Source organism: Chironomus tepperi, unplaced genomic scaffold, assembly GCF_022539635.2.
Source record: "Chironomus tepperi strain 1889 unplaced genomic scaffold, CSIRO-AGI_Ctep_v1 contig_128, whole genome shotgun sequence".
Lineage (NCBI taxonomy): Eukaryota > Metazoa > Arthropoda > Insecta > Diptera > Chironomidae > Chironomus > Chironomus tepperi.
In genome coordinates, this window is record NW_027226250.1 from 1084171 (window position 1) to 1097201 (window position 13031).

A 13031-nucleotide genomic window follows, 5' to 3' on the forward strand; every position below is an offset into this window, starting at 1 on the left:
TCTTTTTCACTCCACAGAACCAAGCAGACAGTATGAGAATATATTCTATAGTCGATATAGATATATATACATACTTTTTGAATGTCATGATAATGTTGATATAATTTTCGTTTTATGAATGATAATGAAAATGCATTTTAAAACAATTGAGAGTGCGAGTGGTGTCTAACTCATTTCACAATGTGCTCTTTTTTTATTATTCCTTCTCATACATAACAACAACAACAACCAAACAAGAAACACACAAAATAAAAAAATCGCGGGGGTGATTTTGTGGCATGTGAGCCGAATAGCATTGTCACATGCAAAACTCGATTCATTATCGCTTTTTACAAAAAAAAATTGCATTTTCGTTCCACACTTTTTCTTCTTAATATTCATTGCATGTCACGCATATCATTTTCATATATACATTTAATAAACATTGTGTATAAATTTGAAATAGTCGTAAAATCTGGCAACAGTGGACGTCAGTAAAAGAGATGAATTAAAGTAAAATAATAACAAAAAAAACTTTTATTGAACTCAATTTTTTTTTTTTGTGTTCCTTAACTTGTGGGTGAAAGAAATTTACTTTGTGGGCAACAATGAAATAATAAATTTTGATTATATACAAAGTGCACACACATATGTATGTAAATTTTATTTCAAGTCTCGTGCTAGACAAAAGTATATTTTTTCTATCGTCGTTTTAATATTATTTTCATCATTATAGAATTGTGGGGTTCATGGTACTCTTGGTGTGATTTTGGGCAATTAAAAGTTTCTTAGTGCCTGACTTTTTCTTGACATTTATTATTGAGAATTGTGAATCAGGGATTGCAATTTTTAATTTGAAGCAAGTGACTAAGTGAGAAGTGGACATATAGACCTGCTTAAAGGATGTATATAAAGGCTCAAAAACATTTGTATCCAGCTCTGTCTAACTTTTGTTGCTTTCTTTGGAGCCCTAGTTATTTGGAGATGTTCGGAACCCTTAGCAGGCAAAGAGTATGCTTTAAATCCAGACCAAGCTGAAAGTAGCACTGACGAGCATGCTCAATAATATATTTAGATTCAGCAAGCTCTCGAGAACATGCTCTTTGTCTGTTAGAGAACTTAATGCTAATTTTAGTGCTTTAGACTCCCTCTTCCCCATACTTTGTATCACTATGCTCCATGTTACACCATACTCAAGCAAGCTTGCAATTATTATGAAACCAATCTTCCCTCCCCTTATCCTCTTCCATCTCCATTTCAATTAATCATTAAGTAATTTCCAAACGTTCCCTTTCGGAAATGATCAGTTGTAGGTCTTATCATCCTTAACCTGATTAAGGGACAACCACCCTGTAATCGAAGTAGTTAGCATGAGCATGTAACCACTCTAAAGTTGGAAACCTTCGGATTCAAACATCAACCTACCCAAAATCTGAATATAGCTTCTTAATCTTCATCATAATCCTCTCAACATTTGCTTTACATACTTTCGTCGTAAATTTTTACCCAGAAAAATTATTGAATATTTTTTCATAAAAAATTCAATGTGTGTGACATTTCTAAGACAGCTTAAACATCGCCTAAACATTCATAAAATTAGTATTATTTACAGCTTTTTTTTCGATGGCGGGTGCATACCGCATGAAGGTTCATTTCCCTCCCAAAGAGTTGTAATTTAAATAAAATTTATTTTTTTCTGTATTTACATTTATTTAATTAAGCAAATGCATGACACACCTCAAGCCTCTTTTGACTGCATTTCGTTATTTTAGACTCATTTCTATTCATCTCATGCACATCTAGTGAATATGCCTCGAATATTGAATCAGTGTCTTTATTAAAGTCATTGTCTATGAATTTTTACATTTTTGCATGAATCTTATTATTTATGTCATTAAGAATCAAGTCACTTTGGATCTTAAATTACATCTTAATGCTGACTTTTACAGCTCAGTTGAATATTTTCACTTTTGATCGGCTAATTTCATATTTGCCAAATTTTCATTTGTGCTATGTTGCCAAATTTTATCAAAATATCGATAGTGTATAGATAATAATAACATGCTGCCTATGATGCATGTGTCAATTTATTATAAACATTTTTTATCTGCACCAAAACAACATTTCATGAGCAATTCGTTAACACTTAGATGAATTTTTTCAAAGAAATATGTATATATACATTATTGCTCAGTCGTTACAGCCAGCGGAGATAGTGAGAGTAGAAAACGAGAAATTTGTTGATGGTGATGGAAATTTTTTTTTTTTCGAATGTATATAATTTGCTTTTCGACAATTTGGACACACATTTGCGGGGAGTTCGTTAACCTCAAACAAAAACGTAATAGGCACCGTCAAAAATTCAGCGCGCGAGAAATAGAAAGATAGAGTCACTGCTGTTTCAATGAGATGTGATTTTATAGTGTATATGTAAAGTAAAATTAGAAATCATCTACTTAATTTTTTGGCTGCACGAAGAAGTAGTTAAAAAAAATAATAGAAAATTGAATATCAAATGGGAGGGTCAGGAGTCTATCTGCGTTAATGAAAAATTTTCATTGAACTCTGTGTATGCATACATCAAGTAAATAAATAGAGATACTTCATACTGAGCAGCATATGTTGTGAATTGATGCTGTATGAGGCGAATTTAGTTGCTTAATATGGATAGTTTCATATTTTTGAAAATTGGCGGCAGATCGATTACTGCTGTTTGAATATTGGATATTCAGCTTTGTGACTATGTCTAGATACGAGTGACAATCAAACATGCGGAACTGGTCAATCATATTGTCAACTGGTTTGATCAGTTCGACTTCCGAACAGCACAACGTGTTCATTAAAGTACTGTTTCGTCGTCAGACGTGAAATTGCCCTGAAGGTACCGATACTGCTGATTTTGCCCGAAGGTGCCGCTTAGTACACCCTTAGTGATAGTCTGAGCTCGAAGTTGACTCATTTTATCAACTGGTTTGACCAGTTCGACACCTGACAAGCTCAACGTGTTCACTAGGGCACAACTTTAACGTCAGACACAAAATTTGCCCTAACGGTACCCGATTTTGACGCATGGTGATGCTCCCTTAGTGATAGTCAGATCTCGAATTTTGTATAGAGTCTTGTCAACTTGTGTGATACAGTAGCATGGAATATGAGGTCAAAAAATCACAATTTAGATAAGCATCACTATCGTATGACCCTCTACCATACTTATGCTTCCACAAAATTTTAAATTGAATCTCGAAAGTTCCTATAATGAATTTTGAAGAGGGCTTTGAATTATTCAAGATATCGCTTCTGCTGTCTTTACCAAACCTCTCTCATCAAATATTGATATTGACAGCAATGTCGAAGATATTCAATAAAAGTAATTGAAAATAGCAGCAAAAATATGACGATTGAAAATTTTGTTATGTTACGTACATAGATTGTATATTTTTCTGATGTGAAGAAATGAAAAAAAAAGTCATTGAAAGAATGCGCAGAGGAAATAACGAAAACAATTTTTAAGTGCCTACAATAATATTATGTTACTTTTATTCAGCTATGCGTTGTTATATACATATTAGATGAAGGAAAAATGTCATCCAAGATGTGACGTACGTTAATCAGTGTCATTGAGATTTCCAAGTCGTCACTTCTTCATAAGCTGAAATGACAGAAGTTGATTAAAGCACACTTAAGTAAATACAAAAAACACTTGGGTAAATAAATTATCAGCTCTTTTAAAGACATACTCATCTCAGCTTATAAGGACAAAGTTCATGCTTGAGCGGGATTTCCCAATCAGCTGAATATTAAGAGGAACAATTTACACGAATATTAGGCAATTTTTTATGGAGACAAAAGCAGAGTTCTAAACAAAAGAGGAATTATCAAGAGAGTTGTTCATGAATGATGTCAATCGTGAAATGGAACTGATTTAAATTTGTAGTTCTTGGTCCAGTGTTTTTCGTGCTATGCTCCGCACTTTAGTGTTACTTCTCAAACTATGTATGCCGCGACACACTAATGTATTGCCTGAATCTTCAGGTGTGTCGTCAAATTATGGTGAAATACCAAACTTAACCTCAAATAGAGGATGGAGATGTCAAAAACATACCCGAAAGACACTAGTCGTGAAAAAGTCAGAAAATAATGTCCTCAGAAAGGTGGACCGCGTTAGGCTGGATATTGCTGATTTCGCCTTGAAGCCAGAGTTAAAGCAGCCATGGGACACTATTTTCCGACTATTTGATTTCGTGTGTCTTACGGGGTACATCTTTAGAATTTAAAAAGTCAGATATGTGGTTTAACCAAATAAGGCTCTGGAATTACCCAGAACACAACTTTATATCTTCATACAACATTTGCAACACTTCTTCAGTTTATACTCCAACATCCAATTTTCCAACTTTCAAATAGCATCAATTTTGACAGTTCTATACAGCTTCATCATTTGATAATTGAACGCTCATGATTAATCACTTAATTCTGTATCTAATTTTAGTTAACAACCTTCATACCCGTATATTTTCTAATCCCAAGCCATTCCAATCAACATTCAATCAGAGATTTTTTCTCATACTTTGGCAATTAAATTAAGCAAGAATTTTTTTTGAAATGACAGGAAAGACAGCAATGTAATTATGTAGAACATACAATAAAAAGATTATTATTTCTTTTGCTTTGCTTTGCAGAGTTTCACGGGCGTGAATGCCTTACAAATGTGCAGAAATATTCAAGTGAAAGAATGGGATGAAGGCAGAAGAAAAATTCAATTAATCGACGTCTCTGTTTCTTCTTTGAAATTCTGACTTTTCTTCTTTTTCCCTATTCATTTACTTACAATGTTGTATAATCACTAAGAACAAGTTAAACTTAACTCAGTACTTACTCTGTCTTGGATGCCTCCTTTTCCTCAATTTTAAATTCATTTGAAAGTTGTATAACAAACAATTGTATTATTTTATGCTGTTTACAAGAGTTGTAAATGAGTTTGTAATTCCTAATCATTAGATCATAGTGGCACCCCTTCCGGAAAGCACACGGGATAGAAACAGCCAAAGCAACTTTTGGTCTGAGACTTTGGATTTCGTCTAATCTGGTCAGGGTCCGAAGTCACGATGGCTTGAAGTTTGATTTTTTGCCATTTCCATATCATGTGTCTCGCTGGCTGACTATGTCAATAAGATGTTATGCTCAAGACATCATTTTATGAAGTAGACCTTGTTTCTATGAATATTAAACTTTTAGGATCATAGAGGATACCATGCTGCTCACTTCATTCTATGCACCAAGAAACCTTGTCTTTAATGAGAATCGAACACTTACTTCGCTGGTCGCGCAGATCAATTGCAATCCATGAATTCCTTACGCGTCTATTAAAGCTGGATCTTTCGTTGGTTTTCGTCTGGCAATTATCAATACCAAATTATAGTTTTTGGGCCTTCCTCATGTTCTTTGGTCATCAACAAACTAACAAGTTCCAATTAAAGTGGCAAAAGCGACAAACTTTGTTTCCCAAGTTGCCCATCCCGTACATACAACTATATCAAAAATTCAAAATTCCCAAAAAAGTTGCGCCTTATTCTTTAAAACTTAAATAACTTTTCTTCCATTCCTTCTTACTCCAAAATATAATATTACTACGCATTTCTCATATCATTGTGGATGTAGTAAAGTGAACAAGAAAACGAGAATTTCCTTAATAAGAAACAGGTTCCAAAAAAAAATACGAAAGAATCTGTGTGAGATGCTTAATTGCGTGCTTTCCTTTTCCATTTGATTTTCATCATCAAACTCGTCTCATATTCTGTACTTTGCTATTCATGTCTTATACGTAAGTATATAGTGTAAATTAATGTAGGAACGAGGAGGGAAGAAGTTGCCGAGGGAGAGGTGTATAGTAATTGAAAAGAAAGAAATTATAAATATAATTTCCATGCATTGGTATAAAGGCATAAGAAGTCCCCAGTCAGTTACTTTGATTCTTTTCATCTCCATCATCTATTTTTATGTTATCTCTTCTTTCTCCATCCAATTTCATTGTATACATAAATACTTTTAAGCATATCTTTTCATGTTATTCTGACGTGGCTTTTTTAGTATTGAATTCTTATGTCTCGTATTCGATACACGACGCTTGTAAAGTAATGCATTCTTGTTTGCAGATGAGAACGTGTATTGTGGCTTGTTAAGCATGTCATTATGCTGTTACATTGTTGTGCATGCGATGATAATTTTTTTTGGCTAATTGTCGATGAGTTCTTCGCTGTTTATTGAATTGAAAATGCCTTCTGTTTCACAAATTACATGACTTTGAGCTGTATTCATAATTTTTGTGTATTTTGCTGCGTTGCCAGATTTTCGGGCAATATGAAATTCAAGTTCATTCAACGAAATCATCAATCAAATTATTCAGTAGATATATCTAGATATGTTAAATGTGTCTGATGCTGGATTTTGGAGTAAAGTGGTTGAAAAATGAGCAGAAATTTTAATTTTTTGCTGTCAATAGTGGATTAATGATTTTGAGATGTTTCTTAGTTGAATTAATTCTCGTCATAGACCTGAGTATTTTTGGCGGGACTAATTCGCTGCATGAAGCTTAACGTGACTGATATCAAAGCCAAAGCCTTAGATACTCTTTGGTGTCAAAACGCTAGACCTAAAATTCGTCGTCCATCCATAAAGTATTGAAACTTTACACAGCCCTGCTCCCTCCCTCGAACAATTGCCTGCTAATCCCCTGATTCTTATGAGTCATTGACATTATGAAAATTTATGAAATAAATTCATAAAATCATCTAATTGTATTATGTTGAAGTTGTTTTGGAGCATCAGTATAATACTTATTAATATTGGCTTTATAATCAGCTTATCACAAAATAGTACATGATTGTCATGAAAGTCAATTTTCATTCAAAATTGGAATAAGTTGCTCAAATTGAATAATTTTTGATTAATCAAATTACCCGAATAATACAATTTTAATAACTAGTTTAAACTCGTTATCATGCCAGAGTCACATCGGCCTGACGCCGGATTTTGGATTGATTAACTGACTTGTGTCTGTTCTAGAGTTATTCTTCGATGTAATTAGTTTGATCAAAAGTGCTTTGAGGCCGCTCATTTATGTATTGCCAGAACTTGGTCCTAACAGACAACGAACATGCTCACCTTAATGAGCGTACTCATGAGAATGCTTAAGCAATGTAATTAAACATGCACATTGTTTTAAGCATATTCATGAGCATGCTCCTTGTCTGTTCGGGTTATGTTACAGAATATCGTACTTTTTTCAAAATTTAACAATGAAATTCTGGGAGTTTCTATTGTTCAGGTCAGGCTTAAAGTTCTTTCTCCCCCTGTACGTAATAAAGAAATAACTGAATTGTTGCAAATTTGGAACAATTTTCCTAATTTAGTCAATTTAATTTCTTTTATTTCAAAAATTGGAGCTTGTAAGGCAATGATACACTCTATCTGCTGATGATAATGATGATGTTATAATTACGAAAACGTCATGAAATTAAAATAAATCTCAAAAAAATGTTGTTTTTCTTACCTCTACTTTAATTGTTGTTGTTATTTGGTTTTTACTGCCATTATGATAAACATTAAAGCCCTACTTTCTCTACCCTGAAACTTCAAAGTTTTTTCAACAATAAAGAGAGAAATGAGAAATTAAAGAAGTAAAAAAGACGAATATTGAGTGCAGAAAAAATAAGAAAACAGACTTCTTCTTCAAAAAATAAATACTCAGTCTCGAATCATTCATTCGTTTCTATAGATATATACATACATACATATATATAAAATAGCACAACGACGCTACTTTTTTTTGCCGGTTTGTTTACAAATGGACTTTAATGAATGATTAACGACAAAAAGGCATATTTATTTTAATAATGTCAATTTATTCACGATGATCATTTCTCAACTATAATGGCACATCAGCCATTTATTTTATGAATATCTAAATTGATATCTAAAGCATAAATAATCATAATATATTTTGTGGATTTATTTATCTAATGCATACTGTGTTCAATGTCAAAATTATCATAATTTTAAGAAAATTACTTCAAATTAAATTGAATTAATTTCCTTAATTGATTCTAAGGAATTGACTTTATGGATTGATTCTGAGAATTTATTTTGCATTTTAATTGAATTAATAGAATTCAACCTACATAATTTAGCAGAGCTTGAAATCTAGTCGAATACTGAGTAGCACGAATCTGTTGATTGATGAAAAATCGGTTCCTTGGCCGGAAAGACTCTGACTTGGTGTAAAATTTGGTTTGGATCCGGTACCAGGTTGGCATGCCTCTGAATTAGCCTCTGAATAAATCATTCATAATTTCATAAATTCAATAAATTTTGAGAGTTTTTAGATCCTCAAAAATTCTAGCAAAACCTCATTCTAAATGGAACTTTAAATTACCTAAGGAAGCAATTACAGATCCATGAAGCCTAATAAATATCTCTGCAGAATCACATTTAAAATCACAAAAAGAGCTCTTTCATTTTTAAGTCACAAAAAAAATAACGTCATTACCTTAATTTCTGGCAGGAAATTACAAAGAATTTACTTTTGGGCCAACTAAATGATGAATGAGAAGCATTTTTATTTTTAAATGTTGGCTAATGGATCGTAAATGGAGCACAGAATTGAATAAAAAAAAAATATCTCCCCAACATAAAAATCCTTTTAATATGAAATGGGGGTTTGGAAGTGAGGTGACGTTTAGTGGAGGAGAAGTTTAGGAGAAGTTACAGAGTCGAATTTTTTGCATGAGTTTGTTGCAGTGAGGATACGTAGTGACTTGGTGACATGAGCTTTTTCGCACTATGGCAGCACATGCAGTTTGGCAACATAAGTAGGGGAAAGGGAGTCTAAAAAGCTATATTTACCGTTACATAATTTCCAAACGTTCCCAATAGCTTTTTATGCGATAAGTGAATATTTTCCTGTTTTGTATGTTATGTAAAGGAAGAAGGATATGAAAAAGGGTCCATTCTGTTCCTCCATTCATCAATGTTGCATTCAACTTGCTTAAAAATTCTTTTAACAAAAATAACTAGTTTTTGTGTATTTTGAACACGTGAGATTGTCAGAATAGGAAAATTGTATTATTTTGCTAGGGGTTACGTATTCAGCACGTGTTAATAAAATGTCCATATAAAGCACATAAAAAAAGGTTCGGTCAATCAAGTCTATTTTTTTGACGATTTAAAGCACTAATTTAAAGCATATAGAACGGTAATGAAATATATGCGTCATCTGATCACATGGCTGTTATACAAACAATAAATTTCCATTTCCCATCCATTGTTTAGTCACATTTTCAAACAAACTTCCATTACGGATCGCTTACATAATTTACTTCGACAGTATGAGTATTTTTATCGTTGTCGCATTTTTAATTTATGAAGTTATACTGCAATTATTTGTCATTGTTGTCACAAACTCTGTTTTTTCAATACATTGTAGCTTACTACTCGTTAATCAGTTTAATTCGATTCAACTACTATTGCTGTATTGATTGTAAATTATTATCAATGTGATGTTACAACCTTGAAATTGTTGATAAGAATCAACAATATGTTGCTGCATTCTATTGCAATGTGTCATTAAAATGCACAACAGAACTGAATCAATTTCCATAATATTCAAATGTTCCAGACACACACGAGGATATAAGGATTGTTGAACGCATTGCTAAAAAAAAAAGTTGTCGCATTTTAACCTTGCAATCTCATTGCTGCACAGTCTTCTCAAACATGCTGTTTAAAAATAAATATTCTGGATAACACAATCAGAAATTGTGAAAGGAAGTGAAAGTTGTTTGTGATAAGAAGAGGAATGGTTTTATCAGAGGCAGGGCTGCAACTTTTATTTCACCAGCTAAATGACTGCTTTAATGACTTTAATTTGCTGTTCATACAATTATGAACATGTGTTTATGCAATATTAATTTTAATTAATTTGACACTTAACTTCTTCTTAAGTCTGTTAATATTGACGAGATGCTCAAACTCTTTCAATAAGCTATAACCCGAGTATTTGAGATTTATCCGAGCAGCATATCCTAAAAGGAAAATAACATGCACTGAAGAGCTGGCTCACCTGAAATATACTGGATGATAATGTTCGTGAGTGTTGCTTTCAGCTTGTTCTGCTCTTAAAAGCACGTTTTTTGTCTGTTAGGGATAATGTAATCATCAGGGTGATGCTACATGACTATATGACAATAACGACAAGACGTGAAATTGCCTTCATGGGGCGAACTGCAATGTTCATCTTCAAAATGGGTCGAAATTCTCCTTTTAAGTACCGTCAGGGCAACTCTGCGTCTAAACGCAGCTCTATCGACAGCATCGTTCCAAGAGTGGTCGTTCATGGTTCAAACCACCCCTTCTCCCGTCCCTTATCAAAACCATCACCAGAATCTTAATTTTTCGTTAACAGCCATTAACATTTCACTCACATTCTGATGGCATCATTGCTTGTGATTAATTATCCTTTCTTAGTTTAGTTGATGGCTATAAAATATGAAAATGCGGCACTTTTTATGTGTCTGTCTATGCTTTTTCATATTTAAATACATAATTTGCAAAGTAATGTTACAATGGCACTTTTTGGACGTCTATGAATGTTTATGGCATAAAAGATATGACGTATGTTTGGTGTATAAAAGAATTATTGCCTTAGACGGGCAACGACCGAATGACTGATGAGTCTGGTACATGATAAAATGTTATTCCTAGATACACTTGTGTAAAAATTTTCTTCTCGCCCGCTTTTTTTTTGACTTAATTCTACGCAATTTTTATGAGCTCATTAAAATACTTCTTGGGGAATTTCAACACTCGCATCATTTTATCTTTTGAGAATGTCAATAAAAAAGTCTGTAATGTCACGAGATGAAATAATTTTTTTATATATCTAGTAAATAAATTATATGTTTGCGTACTTTGTGCTGCTCTTTGTTTGAAGACACAAATTCCGAGTGTTTTTAAGGAGCTGTTTACTTATTACGTAACGTACTTACTTACTTACTTCGCTGTGCAGATAAATTGGAATCCACGGCCTTCTTTCAGATGACACCTATTGCGGGCTCTCGTCAGTCGATTTCCAGTACCATAGAATACTCTGTAATATGGTATCCATGTCGATGTAGAGTATTACACTTGGATTAGTAATTGACAGACAGAAGCCAATGATAGAGCCAGCTTTAGGCACTATCGTAGTGTGGTCTATGGATCTCAATTGATATATACGGCTAGCGAAGTAAACAAGTAAATGCAATACTGTCTCTATCGACAGCTTAGTTCCAAGAGTGGTCGTTCATGGTTCACCTCCCGTCTTTAGAGATTTTATTACAGCGTAAGGGGATGAGAGGTTCAAAAAGCCGATTTTATCGTGTTACGTAATAAGTGAACAGCCCCTTAGGCACACAACTAAATTATTATAATCCAAGCTTAAGACTATATACAAAAAATTTCTTTAAAATTTTCATCTTCAAAAGTCATTTACATTTACTACGTGTTCAAGACTTACAAGAAGATTTACGATCATGTTCACACCTTACAATGCATCTACTGGTATTGCCATTAAAAATTGTATGCTGCATACTGAACAATGTTTTCTTTTGCAATTTCCTTTTGCGATAAATAAATTAATTCACGTTCTTTTTTCTTTCCTTTTCGTTACAGGTAATTATTGATTTTTCAATACATCCAGACATAATGTCGTCTCTCTATCTACCTATCAACATCACCGGTGTATAAACGAAAAACAAAAACCAATTTTGATAAAAAAAAATTATTAAATAAATTAAGATTGCAACCGCTTCATTTCTATCATCTTATAAAAGATTGAAATCAACTGAGAAATTAAAGTTTGTCATTATGTTGTAAGCTATTACCTTACTTAAGTTTATTTATCCTACATATTTTATCCACATCATATCAATGTATTTATTTATAAATAGAAAAAAAAAATGATATTAAGCTATATAAAACATGGAATCAAGTGAATAATTTAATGGATTTTTATGATTAATATAAATTATGGAAAACTAATCTTCATCTACACTTACTACTTACTGTTTCTATCTCTTAACTTCTGTCTCTGTGACAGAGGAATAAGTTTCTAAGATGTATGATAAAAGTTTCCTTTAGTTAAGATTGTCAAAATTTATGATGGATTATCTATCAAGATTATTGATTAATCCTGGTCGTCCACATATGATCTAAAGCATTATTATTAATTTTTCCAAATTCAGAGACTTAATTTTTTGAGAAAAACTTAAGTTTCAAGTTTATGTGACCCATCATTCCTTTTGGATGGCACCTGGTGCAGTCTGTACCGCTGTCTACTACTTGGCGACTTTAATTTTTAATTGTCACTGATACATAGCATAGTATCCTAGATGTATCATAAATTTATTTGGGTTTTTATTTCCTTTTTGTTAAATTAGCTCAAAGACGGCTCGTAGTTTATTTTAGAGTCGAGTAAACTAAGAGTTCTCGATAAAAATGGTTTTTAAATCCTGGTTTATTAACCAAGGTTTTTTTTGGTTCAGCTCGAACTTGTGCCTTGTGACATTTTCATTAAATCCTCTTTAGTTTTTGGTCATAAGTTTTAGTAAAAATGGGTCTAAATTAGTCATCGGCACCGTGATTTCAGGGCAACTCCGTGTCTTTCCATTAATACGGAGACGTAGTGGTGCCCTAGCGAATACGGTGTGCTCATAAACACAGTGCTTCATAAATTTTGACAATTATATTGGAAACTTAAAGGACTCTTTTCAATTATGCTTCAAAACCGAGTGAATCGTCATGAATGAATGTGTTCCTCAGTTATTTTTTTATTTGTAAATTTTTTTATTTAAACTTTTATCAGTTTTACCAATTTAAAATCCCGAACAGACAAGGAGCATGCTCATGAGTATGTTCACAATAATGAGCACAATATTGATTGAGTGTACGCTCATTTAGGTGAGTGTGCTCATTGTCTGTGAGGGAATATCAAAGGAATTAACAATCTTTCCATCTAT

The 13031-nt window shown here is 32.9% G+C and overlaps 1 protein-coding gene across 5 annotated transcripts in view; it reads left to right on the forward strand.

Moving 5' to 3' along the window:
• The window catches only part of spen (split ends), a 72171-nt gene that overhangs the window by 28886 nt on the left and 30254 nt on the right, over window positions 1-13031 (forward strand). Inside the window, exon 1 of one of the 5 annotated variants that reach the window (XM_070636438.1) lies at window positions 11866-11885. The exons of the other annotated variants lie outside the window; for them this stretch is intronic. Within the exon in view, the coding sequence (XP_070492539.1) occupies window positions 11881-11885 (5 nt within the window). The 5' untranslated portion in view covers window positions 11866-11880. Of the gene's footprint in view, window positions 1-11865; window positions 11886-13031 lie in introns of those variants that run through there. 5 annotated transcript variants of the gene reach the window in all.